Here is a 16,031-nt window from a genome sequence, read left to right on the forward strand (position 1 = left end):
CGGTGACGAGTCTGCTTACAGACAGGAGGTTAAGGAGTTGGCTGTCTGGTGCAGTCACAACAACCTGGAGCTCAACACGCTCAAAACAGTGGAGATGATAGTGGACTTCAGGAGAAACCCCCCTGCTCTCCCCCCACTGAGCATCATGGAGAGCATTGTGGCAGCAGTGGAGTCATTCAGGTTCCTGGGCACTACCATCTCTCAGCACCTGAAGTGGGACACTCACATTGACTCCATTGTCAAAAAAGCTCAACAGAGGCTGTACTTTCTTCGTCAGCTGAGGAAGTTCAACCTCCCAAAGGAGGTGCTGAAACAGTTCTACACCTCCATCATTGAATCAGTCATCTGCACATCAATAACTGTCTGGTTTAGCTCAGCTACTAAATACGATCTCCAAAGACTACGTCGAATAGTTCGGACTGCTGTGCGAATCACTGGTACAACCCTTCCTACTCCCCTAGAAATGTACTTATCCAGAGCAAGCAGAAGGGCTGCCAAAATCACTCTGGACCCCTCTCACCCAGCACACTGCCTCTTTGAACTTTTACCTTCTGGTTGACGCTACAGAGCACTGCGCACCAGGACAGCCCGACACAGAAACAGTTTCTTCCCTCAGGCAATCCATCTCATGAACACTTGATGATAATAATTGTGGAACCAACATCACTATCTGCCATACACTTTTATACACATATACACTTATTTAACAACACACTTTACATGCCAATTTGCACATAACAGCTGCACATATAACGTTATATATAGTAATAAACATGTACATACACTTGTCAATTTGTATATTGTATCTGTTTTTTTGTCCTGTCTCTGTTATCCTGTTGCACTGTAGAAGCTCTGTCACGAAAACAAATTCCTCGTATGTGTGAACATACCTGGCAATAAAGCTCTTTCTGATTCAAAATTACAAAATTCTAAAGGTTCAGTCAAAGCAGAATGAATCTGCTTTCAGCTACTATGCCCCCACTGCTGATTCATTTCTGGAATCAGCTTCCAGAAATGATCAGATGTGCTCCTACCTTAGGCACATTTAAATCAAGACTAAAACACATCTGTTTAGCTGTCCTCTTTAATGAATGAGCACTGTGCTACATCCAACAGATTGTACTTTTATGTCTTTATTTTCTTTTTAATTCTTTTACAAACTGTTTTATCACATTTTAATCTATTTTTAATATTTTTTTATTCTTTGTTTATTTTATTCTTGTTTATGTAAAGCACCTTGGATTACAATTGAGTATAAATTGTGTTATAAATAAAATGACCTTGCCTATTGAATCAATGCCCTTTATGGCTTTTTAAAATGTTTTTAGTGACCTCTGACAGATGTTGGAACAATAATTATTGGGAAAAGTGCTATACAAATAAAATTGAACTAAATTAAATGTTGTTAGTCAGTGTTATCATTGTCAAGTTATCATTAGTGCTGACATAGTTATACTGAACTTACGTTTAGAATTAGCCAGCACTCCACAAATGCCTGTAAAATGAGCATGCAAGCATCATTACTGAACAATTGAGCATTAGCTGGTGCCCTAGTGTGATAAACAAAGCTTTTAGATGAGTTGGATGGCCAGATGTGTGCAATAACAATTGTGGGTGATACCTTTAAGATCACTGATGGTTGCGTGTGTTTTAATATAATTTTTTATTTAATAGCATTCAATATTAATAGAGCCAGTCGTTCACAATCCCAGTTCTTGTCCACCACTCTGTATATATTGCATGTATCTGTTATTTAACACACCCTATTCTGATAACCAGCTCATATTCCCTGCTCCATTGTTGCCAAAGGAGCATGAGAAATGTTTACTTCACTTTGAAATGTTCATTCATGGGTTTGCACAACACTACCAACAGCGTCATCACACACATTTGATGCTATTGAAGTGTGAAGTTTGCCAAATCACAAACTAAAATGACAATTGAATGAAACAAAAGCTTTCTCTTTAAAATGGAACCATGGCAGAACATCCTGTGGAGTCCACTTTGCATGATCACATTAGAGCAAACATCTGAAGTGATGAGTGAAACATAAAACATGTGCAGAGCAGTGGAATGCAAGGACTGGAATTGCGAAACTTACGTATTTATACAAAAAACCCTCAAGGTCAATGAAAAAGCTCTTCGTGTTGTGCAATACAATTATAATCACAATTTCAGTTTCTGTCTTTAATTTGACATTGGTGTGTATTGTACCTGTGGGTGTAGGTTGGTGAGTGTTCATAGACATCTGGAGGGAACACACAGTGATGAATGGGGCTTTCTGAATATGAGTGAATGTTGCTTATGTCTGCATCTCTCTCCCATCTCTCTCTTGGAGGAGTACTGGTTGATAAGGACGACTCAGAGACAGGGGTCTCAAACAGCAGCCTGAGAGAGGATATAAAACTCCAACTACCATAAAAAAAGGACTGTTTGGGGCGGGGGGAGAAAAACATTATTAAACACACGATCATCCTGCTGAAAAATCCCCAAATGTACTATAAAGTTTATTTATAGTCATGCAAAGACTTAAGATTTAAGTCATTCAAAGTTTATTTGCCATGCAAAGACTTAAGATTTCAAGAATCAAACTGAAGACTACAAATTGACATCATAATGACTAGCTACTTTGCCACCGTGATGCCCCACTCAGAGTAATCAGTTTTCCAAAAAGAACACAGATGTTTTACACTACATTCACACATAGTCAGTAGCAAGTGAAAAACAGCATGAGAAATTTTAAACTGTAGCCATTTTTACAGAACTTTGAGTAAAAACTGAATTTACATTACTTACTGACTCGTAATTACAGAACTAACTATTTGTACTAACGCATCTCACACACTGTAATATAAAATAAATAACAGATTAATCCTAATGCGTTTTTTCTTCAACATTTTTTCTTTGCCAATGATAAATATACACAGAAAATATTTGAGTACCTGACTCCACTGGAATAAGGTCAGGAAGCTCTCAATGATGCAAAGGTAAAGATGCCGTTTCCACTTGTGTTTGCGTACAAAGGGCAGAGAGACCAGCTGCTGTGCAGTGGCTCTGTTGAAGGGTTCTGGAGTTAGCATAAGTCGTAGTATATACAGCATGTCTTCAGAAAGCACTGAAACAAACACAAATGCTAGCATGTTAGGCTGAACTACTTGGGGGACATCATTAATTAAATAAAGCTTTGAAGCTAAAAAATGCATTCATTAAAAACAAAACATCCATTTAACCAGGCAGGGCTCTATTTTAAATTAGCAAATTTAAAACACCCACACACAGGTCGAATAAAGTCACGCTGTGCAGATGGATATTATTGACAGTCTACCCAAAGATGAAACCTCAGCAATATAGCCCAGCCTTGAGCTGTTCGAGTTCTTCTGGAAACTACATGCTTACAAAGAAGACTTCATCGGCCGTTTGTTAAAGGAAGGATTAGTAAAGACTGCCAGAACATGGATCAGTGCATCATGGATCCTTTTTTTTCCTCTATTTCACAAGTGTAAGTACGTGCGATTAAAATTGTTGCCACGTTTACTCTAGCTAGCAAATTATGTATTTAGTTGTGTTTTGTTACTTGTAACCGCGTGTACTGTATCAGGTTAACTCTATATATTCTCATATTGCGTGTAAAGCCACGTTGAAAACGCGACGCGTGCCGCTTTGTTTATAGATCGTCAGCTGTTCCTACACACATGCAACGGTCAAGTTTCAAAATAGTTCAGCTATTCTGGATAAAACTGTGGTCGCGGATATAACGGAGGACGCGGGTGGTGAGGGAGGTGTCGCGGATGCCGCCCTCTCTATTCTGCCACCTAGATCGCCTCTGTGGACGCGCCGGCCCGGGCGGCGTCCGTGACACCTCCCTCACCACCCTCAGTTATATCCTCGACCACCCCTCGGTCCTCACTTTGCTAACCGGTCACTTTCATTTTTACATTCGGGTTGAAGGCGGCATGATCGTCCTTTGCTTAGAGCGGCAGTTCAGCTTGCTCCGGTCCTGTGTGTGTGTGTGTGTGTGTGTGAGTGTAAGAAAATATCAAGTAGAGTGTGACAAGCTAGGAGATCTCCTCGCCAGTTCTTGGAGTTTTTGCTCAATAAAATAGTTAGTCGTCTGTATTTTCAAGTCCATTGTCTGTATTTACATTCACCCACTGGCAGCCAAAATCGACGCCTTACACTATAAAGCGTGTATGCACTGTGACTACTTTTATATTGTTGATTAGCAGCTGGGCATTTCTCTCCGTCTCGCGCTGAAAGCTGTCATTGTCGAACAATCGCAGCAGGCTGTCATCGGTCCAATCAGCGCAGAATAGCTTCGCGCTAAGGAAGGGTTTGGGAACAAATGAATCGCTGAACGATTCATATGAGAGTCGCTGGGACAATTAGGTAAAAATAAATGCAGATTATAAGACCATGAAAGTGTTTTTGACCTTGCATGCATATTAGACTGTTGTTGGAGACCCTTACAATCAAAATATGACCCTATTTCATGTATAATAGGGGCTCTTTAAGGATGGAAACAAACGGTTTGTGGCCCAGCACATGGTCTAAAAGGGTTGTGCTTATTAGGGTTGGGTACCGAAACCTTTAACAGGTATGCACCGGACCGAATCTGAATTTCAGTGCCTAATTCCGGTGCAACTGGTGCTGCGACAAGAACGTAAAGTGCCACTCGGCGATGCGCAGCATGGCGCCACGCATTATAGAATTCTTAACATAGATTTCTATCAGGGTACACACACCGCAAGTTGCCGGCTGCCCACGGTGCCAAGCCACGACTCAGGACACTGTTCATATTTCTGCCACGCCACAGAGCGCTATCTGAATAGTTTCATTTTAAATAACATGTGAATGTGCGTGTCTGGTGTATGATACTTTCAACTGCCATGTGTCACGGCTCTGATCGGCGAATCCAGTGTGTTCCCTTATTAAGCATCAAAGGGTGCACCAAAGCCACACATTTTTACGCGTTGTGTCACACCATCTCTAAATATTTAATTCTAAACAGCTTTGAGGGATATGGACACCACCAGCGATGTCAAGCATTTGTTCTTGTTGCTTATAGAAGGCAAAGTGTGCAGTACGGCACATGCGGTGAGCGACTCTCTTCATCAACATGCATGATCGCATTTATCTAACTTGGTTAAATTAAGCATTCTAAAGTATGTCTATATTTTACAAGCAAGGATTCTGACACACCAACATGCAGCAGATGCTTTACAAAAGTTGCGTGCAAGGGGGGAAACAGGTCAAACTGATGAAATTTGAGGGCTCATGGAATCAACTTAAAGGTGAGGAATGGACTGTCTTTGACAGCTTGTGACATCATCTGGCACTTTCAGTGAGTATGTTTACATGGACACCAATACTCTGATCTTAATATGATTAAACCAATACTCTGATCAAGAGTCTACCACATAAACAGTGAATTTTGATTATCTTGTATGACCACAGACACAAACTGTGGAGGAAACATTTATAGGCTGGTGATGCAATGACATTAATGAATCTATGTGCTAACATGTAACTGGGAATCATAAATGTAACATTCAAAAAGCAACTTATGTATATTATTGTCTTATTCAGATTAAGGCATATCATTAGATCACTGATGTCCATGTAAAAGTAGTCACAAGCTCCAAACCCAGAAAAAAAAAGGTGTTTCCTGATTTTGATGACAGCCTTTCTACAGGTTAGTAGTAAGCTAATGTAATGTTAATAGCATAATGCAAATCTTGCTAACAAATAAATGATCAAAAGAAATATATTAATGCAATTCAAATATATTACATATGAATTGATGTTTACTTTAAACTTATTTTATATATATATATATATATATATATATATATATATATATATATATATATATATATATATATATATATTTATTTATTTATTTATAGTTCAATTATAATGATTAAAATATATATTTTTTGTCAAATAATTTTGTGGCTAAAAAGTATCGGTTCACCGTTTTGGCACCGGTACGGTTTTAAAAATATCAATTTAGCACCGGTATCAACATAAGCCCAAACGATACCCAACCCTAGTGCTTATTCTCTTAATGAGTTATGGGTGTGTTTTGAGCATAACGTGCATTAAACCACTCAGAGTCTCATCTCCAATTCACTTTAAGATTCAGTTGCATCGCACTATGGAGCATTTGCTATTTACATGGCAGACTTTTTAAGTGGAAAAACTGAATGCTTCACTAGTGAGAAAACAGCAGGAATATAGAACAAGCCTCCTCCATTTGGCCTCTTTACTCTTAACTTTACTTCTTTACTTTCATTGAGTAAGGAAACTGTGGAAACTCACTCCACTGAAGGCATCTTATTAGACTACATATTTAATTTAGCATTTTGTTTGTTAAACGCAAAGATTTGTTTTAAAGCTATTTCTAAATTCAGTTCAAGTTATATCCAAACACACGTTTTATTGCCCCATATGGTAATGCATAAATCTCCAAAACCCGACAGGTGGAAAAATCTAAACTTGTTTTTATTAAAACAAATGAAGAGTTCAGATGCAAAACCCTCTAAATACATCTGACCATTTTTTCTTGTAAATAAGCATTTTCTACCAGGCTCCTCTGATTAGGTTCAGAACTTTCATTTTATATCTAAAGATAATGTTATCAGCTAGTAAATAAAATAACTTTTTTCAAAAATGTCACTTTAGACAATTCTTTGGTTTTTAACAAGGTAGATTTTCCGTCCCAACCAGCTAATTCCACTATTGGGACAAGACATGTAATTAGTTGAAAATCACTGAAGATGCAATTACAAATGATTTTACCAAACATAAAACACATTACACAAACCACCTAAAATACATAAATCTGTCAAGTAAGTGGCGGTTCATTCCGCTGTGATAAACCATGGAAAAAGCAGAAGGAAAATTAATGAATGAAATTTGTCAAGTAAGTGCATTAATCTATAACATTAAAACTGACATTAATTAAAACTTAATCTGTTGTCATTTCTGATATTTGGGATTTAGATTTAATTTAAGTAGAGCAATGTAAACATTGTAAACTAAGCTTGGTAGATTCAAATAATGTAGTGTAAAAAATATGAAACATCAATATCTGTGCATAGTCCATTAAAGGGCACCTATGGTGAAAAATCAACTTTTCAAGCTGTTTGGACAGACATATGTGCATGTATGATGTATAGACCGTCACATTAGGGTGATATAAACACACCCAGTCCTTTTTTTTTTTTTTTTCAAATTTAACAACATAACAACGGTGGACAAATTGGAGCGGTTTTCAGATCGACCGCAACTTGACGTAGGAGTGCGGTCCCCCCGCCCAATGAATTGATTGACAGCTGCGGGTATTAACATGTCCCGGTAGTCACGTGTATAATCATATCAACAAGACCAGACGTGCGCAAAGCAACCGGAAATAAAAGGCCTGTTCAGTTTGCTATAGGATCATCAATCATCATCAAAAGTGATCAAGAGTGAGTTTCACATGTTTAAAATGTTTTAAAACAGTGTATGTGTGTTATGAAGTACAGCGATTTAGCTTAGCTTTACTTCATCAGCACAGCCGCTGGTCAGAACAATTATAAAAGAAGACGCTTCAATCCCAGTTTGTGGACGTTAAATCAGGTTTATTTTGTTGATTAACATAGCAGATATCCATACAGCAGTGAAGCTTAACCTGTATCCTGACACATATGCGTGCAAACAGAGTGCGAAGCTAAACGCGCGCTCTCTCTCTCTCTCTCTGTGTGTGTGTGTCCCTTTGAATTATTTTTTCTTTTTTCAATTTTTCCCAAATGATGTTTAACAGAGCAAGGAAATTTTCACAGTATGTCTGATAATATCTTTTATTTCTGGAGAAAGTCTTATTTGTTTTATTTCCGCTAGAATAAAAGTAGTTTAAAAATTTTTATGAACCATTTTAAGGTCAAAATTAATAGCCCCTTTAAGATATATTTTTTCGATAGTCTACAGAACAAATCATCATTATACAATAACTTTCCTAATTACCCTAACCTGCCTAGTTAACCTAAGTTAAGTCTTTAAACGTCAATTTAAGTTGTAAAGTGTCTTGAAAAATATCTAGTAACATATTATGTACTGTCATCATGGCAAAGATTAAATAAATCAGTTATTAGAAACGTGTTATTAAAACTATTATGATTAGAAATGTGTTGAACAAATCTTTCCTCTGTTAAACAAAAATTGGGAAAGAAAAATAAACAAGGGGGCCAATAAACCATATTATTATATATATATAAATTACTATATTAATAACAAAGTTTAAATGATGTCTGTGATGTTGTCAAGAAATGTGTTCATGGCAAATTGAGTTATAATAGTATGTTATTATACTGTATAGCTGTTTAATAACCGGTATAATAGCCTGTAAAACAAACAACAAATACTCTGATAGTTGTTTTGAGCTGAAACTTTACAGACACATTCTGGGGACATAAAAGACTTATATTAAATCTGAAAAAAGGGCTAACCTAGGTGCCCTTTAATATAAAAAGCTTATCAGATGTATAGGTGAAGGAACTCAAAGGCATATTGCTGTGATCAACACGAGTTAAATCTGAAATCTCGGTCAAGCGCCAAATTGTCTCCGTCGTTGAACTGGCTCGAAGGCTTATACCATCAGGATAACAGGACGGCAATTGATTTTGACTATTCTGACCAATACTTTGGCCGCAATTCATGTTCTGGTACCCTTCAGCCAACTTAGTAAATGATTCAATTACCCACAATGGGACTTTACAGGATTTTAGGTGGGAAAACTCAACTAATTGCCCCACAAGACTCTTTTGAATGACTCCTTTACAAGGGTCATGTGCTGGCCTTGGGCACATCCTGCCAGATGTACAATTTCGTAGCGACAAATAGAAATTAATGCATACGAATGAAAGACAATCTCTTAAAATGTTAGAACTAAGGCAGATGTATCTTTGAATAATATGCCATAGTTTTCCTCATATGCTGTGCTTATTCCAACCAACCAGGTTAATCAATGTGTCGTTTTAACCCTTATAGCAGATTAAAATGATCTGTGTGTGTCTGAAATGTATGATGTCTGGTATTGAACGAAAGCTAGTGACATTTGCAATACATTGGTTTAAATGAAAAACTAGAAGTACAAACAGTGTACGTCTTGTAACATTTGATGCAATAGTAATTAGATGCAGTTTCAATCAAGAGATTTTACCATGTGAAATCAACATGCAGTCTGTTAATGATTGACCCTTACTACGATGGTATGGGGCGTGGCCCCGCCCTTCATAGCAACTGCTCATTGGACGACAGTGCCATGGGAATGGATCAAACCAGGTCACTTAAAAACACCCTGCAACAAAGAAACTTTGCTTTTTGGATTAGCTGGCTTGCCCTTGCTGTTACCATCTGCCCCCTCTCGCCTACCCGGACACTGCGCCGCCACGCGATTGGGTCACCACGATTTCTCCATGCAAACCTCTTAAGTTTCGGGACAGCCGAAACCTCACGAACTTCCGCAAACTGACTCCCAGCAGTCAGTCACCTCGGTAACCCAGAACGACCCACTCACAAGCAAGTGAACCTATGGACGTCACTGAAGCCACCAGCCAATCAGGAGCACTGTGCTTACCCGAGGCCAACCGGCGAGGAAAATTCGACTTCATCAAAGTGCAAGTAACAAACTTATGTTGTCTCTTGTTGATATGGTGCAGATTGATCTTAAGCAGTTAAAGATAAGCCATATCTCTGCTTTTGTGGTTTCTCAGGTGTTATTCTAAGATCTTGTAAGAAGTATTAGAATTAATTTGGGATGGTTATTTAACTCATTTTGCATCCTCTGAACTGCATCTGTGTGTATGTGTGAATGTGCGTGTGCTTGTTGTTTGCTTATTACGTAGTTAGATTCATTTATCGTAGTGTAGCTCAATAAATCTTTGTTCTCATTTTGGAAGAACTGTGTTCTTGTTTATGTGCTTCTAAGTCATTGCCTCGAGCTGTAGCATACCTGTCAACCCTCCTGTTTTTCGCGGGATTCTCCCGTACTTTTCAGTTGTATCCCGCTATCATCCCGTTAAAGTATTTTCCCGTATTTCTCCCGTATTTTCAGTCTTTCTCTGAAGGGTGGCAAATAAACATTAAAGAGTCGATCCTCCCTATGCGCAACCCATACCGCCGAACCACCAGGGGCCACCCTTGCTCTTAAATGCGAGTCTGTTCTATGCTTTCGCTCATGTTTTGGCATCAGTGTTGCCATATTGGGTGGTTTCCCACCCATTAGAGCGGTTTTGAACAGGATTGTGCGGGAGAAAAATAACATAGGCTGGTATACAAAAATTCCAGATGAATGGGTGGGTCTTTTTGCATTTTGGACAGTTTTTGGGCTGAAATCAGTCAGCTACATCTGGCAACATTGTTTGGCATGAAAACACTTTAAAATAAAAACAAAAATGGCAGAATTCCCTTTTATTTTCAATACAGGTGCCGTCGCCCCTTCATATGCAATCCTCAAAACAGTCATATACGGTGCATGACTGTCAGCTGACGCACTCCATAGTGATAAATAGATGCTGTTTCCTAAATGGATTCTGTACACGCGATTTGAAGCGGAGCGAAAGTCTGGGTTTTGGATGCGTGTTTAAACAGACATATACACATAATTAATAATAATAATAATATCTAAAGATGTCGATCTTGATGGGGTTTTTATCATGTTAGATCTGTGCATTTTTAAAGTGACATCTATTGTTTAGTGTAATGAAGAGAAAAAAATTAATTTCGTTGCTCTTTAATCAGAATGTTTAAGTTACAGTGAAGAAACTATGTCACAAAAACTGCTTTCTTTCACCTAAGAAATATTGCTAAGTTGCGAAGTATGCTATCCATCTCAGATGCCGAAAAGCTAGTCCATGCTTTTATGACTTCTAGGCTGGACTACTGTAATACACTGTTTGCTGGCTGTCCAGCATCCTCTATTAACAAACTTCAATTAGTACAAAATGCAGCTGCCAGAGTTCTTACCAGGTCTAGAAAATTTGATCACATCACCTTAATTATATTCTCCTAACACTGGCTGCCTGTTAAGTTTCATATTGAATTTAAAATATTGCTTCTTACATATAAAGCTTTAAATAATCTAGCTCTTTCGCTCTTTAAGATCTTAAAACTCAGGGCTTCTGGTAGTACCTAGAATAGCAAAGTCGAGTAAAGGAGGTCGAGCCTTCTCATTTATAGCTCCTAAACTCTGGAATAGCCTTCCTGATAACGTCCGAGGCTCAGACACACTCTCACAATTCAAAACTAGATTAAAGACCTATCTATTTAGTAAAGCATACACTCAGTGCATCACTTAGTGGGCTTCCACACATGTTTCTGCACCTTGTTTATATACACTATGAACAGCAGCTACGCTAATTATTCTCTTTATTCTCCATTTCCACCTAGGGATACTCTTCCCGAGGCCCTCAGACTATGCAGAGTCACTGATTCGATCCAAGACCAACGACGAGGTGATCCCAAGGTTTCCATATCCTGGACCAGGCCGTATCCTGAGAAGCTACTGTGGTGGTCATGGAGGAGTGGAGAACATGGGACTGATTCCTGTGACGCTCCAGAGATAGACGAGTCTTCGCTGAGGCTTCCAGTCTCCGCCACTGAGACGGCAGCTCTGCACAAGACGTTTGGCCACACATTTTTAAACCACACTGAACTGAGCTAAACTGAACTGAACTTAAACACTCCAAACTGAACTACACTGTTCCAATTTACTATGACCTTTTATGTGAAGCTGCTTTGACACAATCTATATTGTAAAAGCGCTATACAAATAAAGGTGAATTGAATTGATAATCTGTCCATAATGGATTGTGGTAAGTTCATCCAACGTTGAAGATCTTCATCTATTTTTTTTAAGTAATGAAGTATAGTTAAGAGCAAACAACTCTGACAGCCTGTCGGAAACAGTGATACCCAAATATGTGATGTAGTTGGTGCACAGAGGAATTTGTGATGTTTGGGATGTCACATCCACACTAGCGGAATGTACCGGAAGTATAGCAGATTTATTCCAATTAATTATTAAGTAATTAAGTAATTAAGTATTCAGAAATATTTGAGAAAGTGTCAATAAGTTTTATTGTTTCTCGTAATGATGTTTGGGGATTTTGTAACTATATGTCATCAGCGTAAAGACTTATTTTGTGGTTTATGCTTAATGTTTGAATTCCTTTGATGAGGTTGTTTTGACGGATAGCTGCTGCAAGAGGTTCGATGAATATGGTAAATAGGGAGGGAGAGAGTGGGCATCCTTGTCTAGTTCCCCTGTGTAGAATGCTGTGTGATGTTAGTCCGTTAGTAATGACGGTAGCCGATGGTGATGTGTAGAGAATTTTAATCCAGTTAATAAATGACTCCCCAAAACCAAACCTCTTTAATGTGGAAAACAGGAATTTCCAGTTTACTTTATAAAAAGCTTTTTCTGCATCGAGGGTGACTGTATTAAAAATTTGTTTTTGTTTATTGATGAGTGGTGTTTTAGGTTTACGAGTCTGCGTGTATTATTTGATGATTGTCTACCTTTAATGAAATCAATTTGATCTGGATGGATTATAGATGGCATGATTTTTTTCTATTCTAGGAGAAAGTGCTTTAGCAATTATTTTAGTGTCCACGGCGATTAGTGAAATTGGATGAGGAGGTTTGAGGAGGAGTACAATTGTGGCTGTGTTCATGGTTTCTGGGAGTTAAAATTTTTGCTTTGATTCATTTATCAAACGGATGAACAGTTTTGATAAAATAGACCAAAAGTGTTTGTAGAACTCAGCAGGGAAACCATCAGGACCAGGTGATTTATTTTTAGGCATAAGTTTAAGAGCATTAAAACATTTTTGAAGGGATTCCAGAGTATTTATTTGCCGTTTATTTAGTTGAGGAAGATTAATATTGCTAAAAAATGAATTTATGTCATTCTGGCATGGGTCTTTTTCAGTGGAATGTAAATTGCTGTACATTTTTTGAAAGATGTTATTTATTTCTTCTGGTGAATTGGTGGGTTTCCCTGCTGAGTCCTTAATGACTGATATTGTTGTTTTTTTCTTTATTGTGTTTGATTTGATTAGCCAGATATTTACCAGATTTGTTACTATGATGGAAGTGTTCTTGTCGTAGTCTGTGAATAAGGAATTGAGTGTGTGTATTAATTAGTTTATTTAATTGTGATTTATATTTTCTCAGCAAATCTTGTGTTTCTTCTGTTGGATTGTTTATGTTAATGTATTCTAGTTCTTTAATTTTCTGTTCCAGTTCAGCTTGTTGTTCTTTCTCTTTTTTTTTGTAAACGTAATATGAAATTATTTTTCCTCTTAAAACTGCCTTTCCTGTTTCCCACAGAAGATATGGGGACATTTCAGTGGAGTCATTTATCTCTAGAAACCATGCCCACTCTCTTTTAAAATAGCTGTCAAAATCATGGTCTTTGAGAAGAGAAGTATTAAATCGCCATCTAGAAATGGGTTTATTTGCGGTGGTTATACTCAGTTTTAATATTACAGGAGCGTGATCACTAATGATTATTGGGTGGATCTTTGATTCAGAAATATCTTATATAATAGAATTACTGGTGGGAAAATACTCAATGCGGGAGTATGAAATATGAACTGGCAAAAAAATGAGAATGCTTTAATTATAGGTCCAGATTTGGCTTCGGTACTGATAATAATAAAGCTTCCTATAGAAAATATTAATTAAAATGAAAGATTTGTGAAGGGTGTATTTTGAGCACTATATACAGTAGGTGAGAGTTCAAAGTGGCTATTACCGCCGTGGCTTATACCGCCGCCGTTTGAAATAAATGCTGCTCTGTTTTTAGTGTAAGACCGCAGTTTGTGAAAAAGCCGCCAGGGGGCGCAAAGGGACGGGATGCGAACGGAAAGAAATAGCCTTTACAGCAGCTTTAAATATGCTACTGTGCTTGTAAATGATATTAAACAATAGGTCAAAGCATTATAAGTCCTTCATTAATCATTTAAAATTTGTTAACACACTTTATTGTAAACTTTTTAAGTGCAAAGAGGACTCGTTTTGGAATTGAAGAAATAAAAGACAACTAACATGAAAGCACAAACATTCAGTACAATAAGTAGTCTTAAATAAATAAATAAAGCAGTCTTTTAGCCTGCTTTTAGTGTTTGCCGTTTTGATAGGACTAAGACAAGACTTTTTCATTTATGTTTTTATTTATGTTTTTATTTACATTTTCGTTGTTGATTATATTTTACTATCTTATTTTATGTCTGAATTAATGTACATAATAATAAACGAATAATGAAAATAAATTAATAATGAAAATATGCCTAAATAAATAATTTATTTAAAGATATTGCGGCGAAACACTGAGAAACGGTCAGGGGCATGGTCTAAAGAGCTTAAGTTGAATGCTGCTTCATCAAAAGCAAAAAAAATAAATTGACCTACCTTAAGCAGATCACTAAAAGTATAATAAAAATAATTTTTTGCTCTCTCTCTCTCTCTCTCTCTCTCTCTCTCTCTCTCTCTCTCTCTCTCTCTCTCTCTCTCTCTCTCTCTCTATATATATATATATATATATATATATATATATATATATAATTATGTATTTATTTAATTATATATAATTATAAATATATTCTTAATAAACTTCCCAGCCACAAATATTAAAAAAACACAACTTGTATTAAAACTGGGCGAGGATTAGAAAGAATACGATGCTTGTTATATAATTTAAAATGTTATTCCTCTTGTCCAATTTCTTTATGCACATTTTTTCACTAGCTACTCTGCCAGGAACTTCGCCGCTAGAGAGCACCTTCAAAAATCTCAATCTCATGGCTCATTCTTCACGAATATAGAATTAAAATAATGCCGCGTTTGGTTCATTGTGCATCCCGCGGGTGCAACCAACAAGAATTGTGCATTTTAGTTTAACTTTTTGAGCGTTAAAAGCAGTTCGGTGTTAGTTTTTATTTAAATATATCAAGCCGAAACTTAACAGCGCATTCTCTCTGCCTCCTCGTTCATAACCAGCGGGACCGGGACAACTGCTGAAGCAGGCAATAGAGAAACTCCGTCATTCATCATAATCTTTCTTAGCTGATGTTTCGGAGTCGAAAGAATATATTAAAGAAAAATGTTCTTTTAACAGTCCCTATATATTTTATCTTTTTCTTTCTTTTTTTCCTGTCATTTCTCTTCAGCAAATTATATTTTTTAAAGCTGCTTGATTCTTTTAAAACCGAAAGCAGAGCCCGTCAATTGGTGTTTTTCCATAAGATACGTTTATCCTACGATAATTTATCCTCTGATCCTTTTGCATAAAGGTTTTAATAAAAAAAAAAAAAACAGGTCACTTAATTACTTTCAATGTGCTAAAATATTTGTTAAAGGAATGTTATTTAAAAAAAAAAAGCATATGCACATATTACAATTGTAAAACAGTCTAAAATGCATGGTCTAATCAGAAATAAAGGAAATTAGTTATATTTAATGCATAAAATAGGCTAGCCTTTTTATAAATTGAGTTTAATTGGTTTGAAATTTTTAATTGCATTTTAACGTCCTGTATAAATAATAAAAATTGCATCAGATTGACGAAAAAAACGAATATTAATACCTGCAAACAGGGCCACGGTTACTTTTTTTTCACTGACTGGCATGACTGGCAAACGCGTCAGAAAAAAAACTGCTGAATCTCTGCGAATATTTGGTTAACTTATAAAACAAATGTCTGGTTTAGTGATGTTAGTAATGCATAGAAAAATGCAAAGCAGAATTCTCCTGAGCTCATTAAACCACTGATGACAGCGACGGAATCACTGGCCCACCACGTTCTTACGAACATATTTTATTTATTAAAGGTATTATTTCATTGACCTGAACATAACCAGTTATAATATAATTACTAACCCATCCTCTAAAGCAGGCAACACTCTATTCAGCTATGTTCTGTGTTTTTACTTAGAAATATTTTCTTTTTGGCGAATGCTTGGAGCGTAATATAGATATTTTAAATA

General features: G+C 36.9%; 1 protein-coding gene across 4 annotated transcripts in view; it reads right to left on the minus strand.

The window, feature by feature from the left end:
- The window catches only part of pkmyt1 (protein kinase, membrane associated tyrosine/threonine 1), a 53,390-nt gene that overhangs the window by 12,999 nt on the left and 24,360 nt on the right, over window positions 1–16,031 (minus strand). For 3 of the 4 annotated variants that reach the window (XR_008838620.1, XM_056469204.1, XM_056469205.1), the window contains exons 6-7: window positions 2,943–3,115; window positions 2,215–2,429 (exon numbers count right to left, since the gene is read on the minus strand). Coding sequence is in view for 3 of the 4 variants with exons in the window: in XM_056469204.1 (XP_056325179.1) it covers window positions 2,215–2,429; window positions 2,943–3,115 (388 nt within the window). In the remaining variant the exon portion in view is untranslated. Of the gene's footprint in view, window positions 1–1,465; window positions 1,496–2,214; window positions 2,430–2,942; window positions 3,116–16,031 lie in introns of all 4 variants that reach the window. The other variant, XM_056469206.1, reaches the window with a different exon arrangement.

This window comes from Danio aesculapii, chromosome 12 (genome assembly GCF_903798145.1).
Source record: "Danio aesculapii chromosome 12, fDanAes4.1, whole genome shotgun sequence".
NCBI lineage: Eukaryota > Metazoa > Chordata > Actinopteri > Cypriniformes > Danionidae > Danio > Danio aesculapii.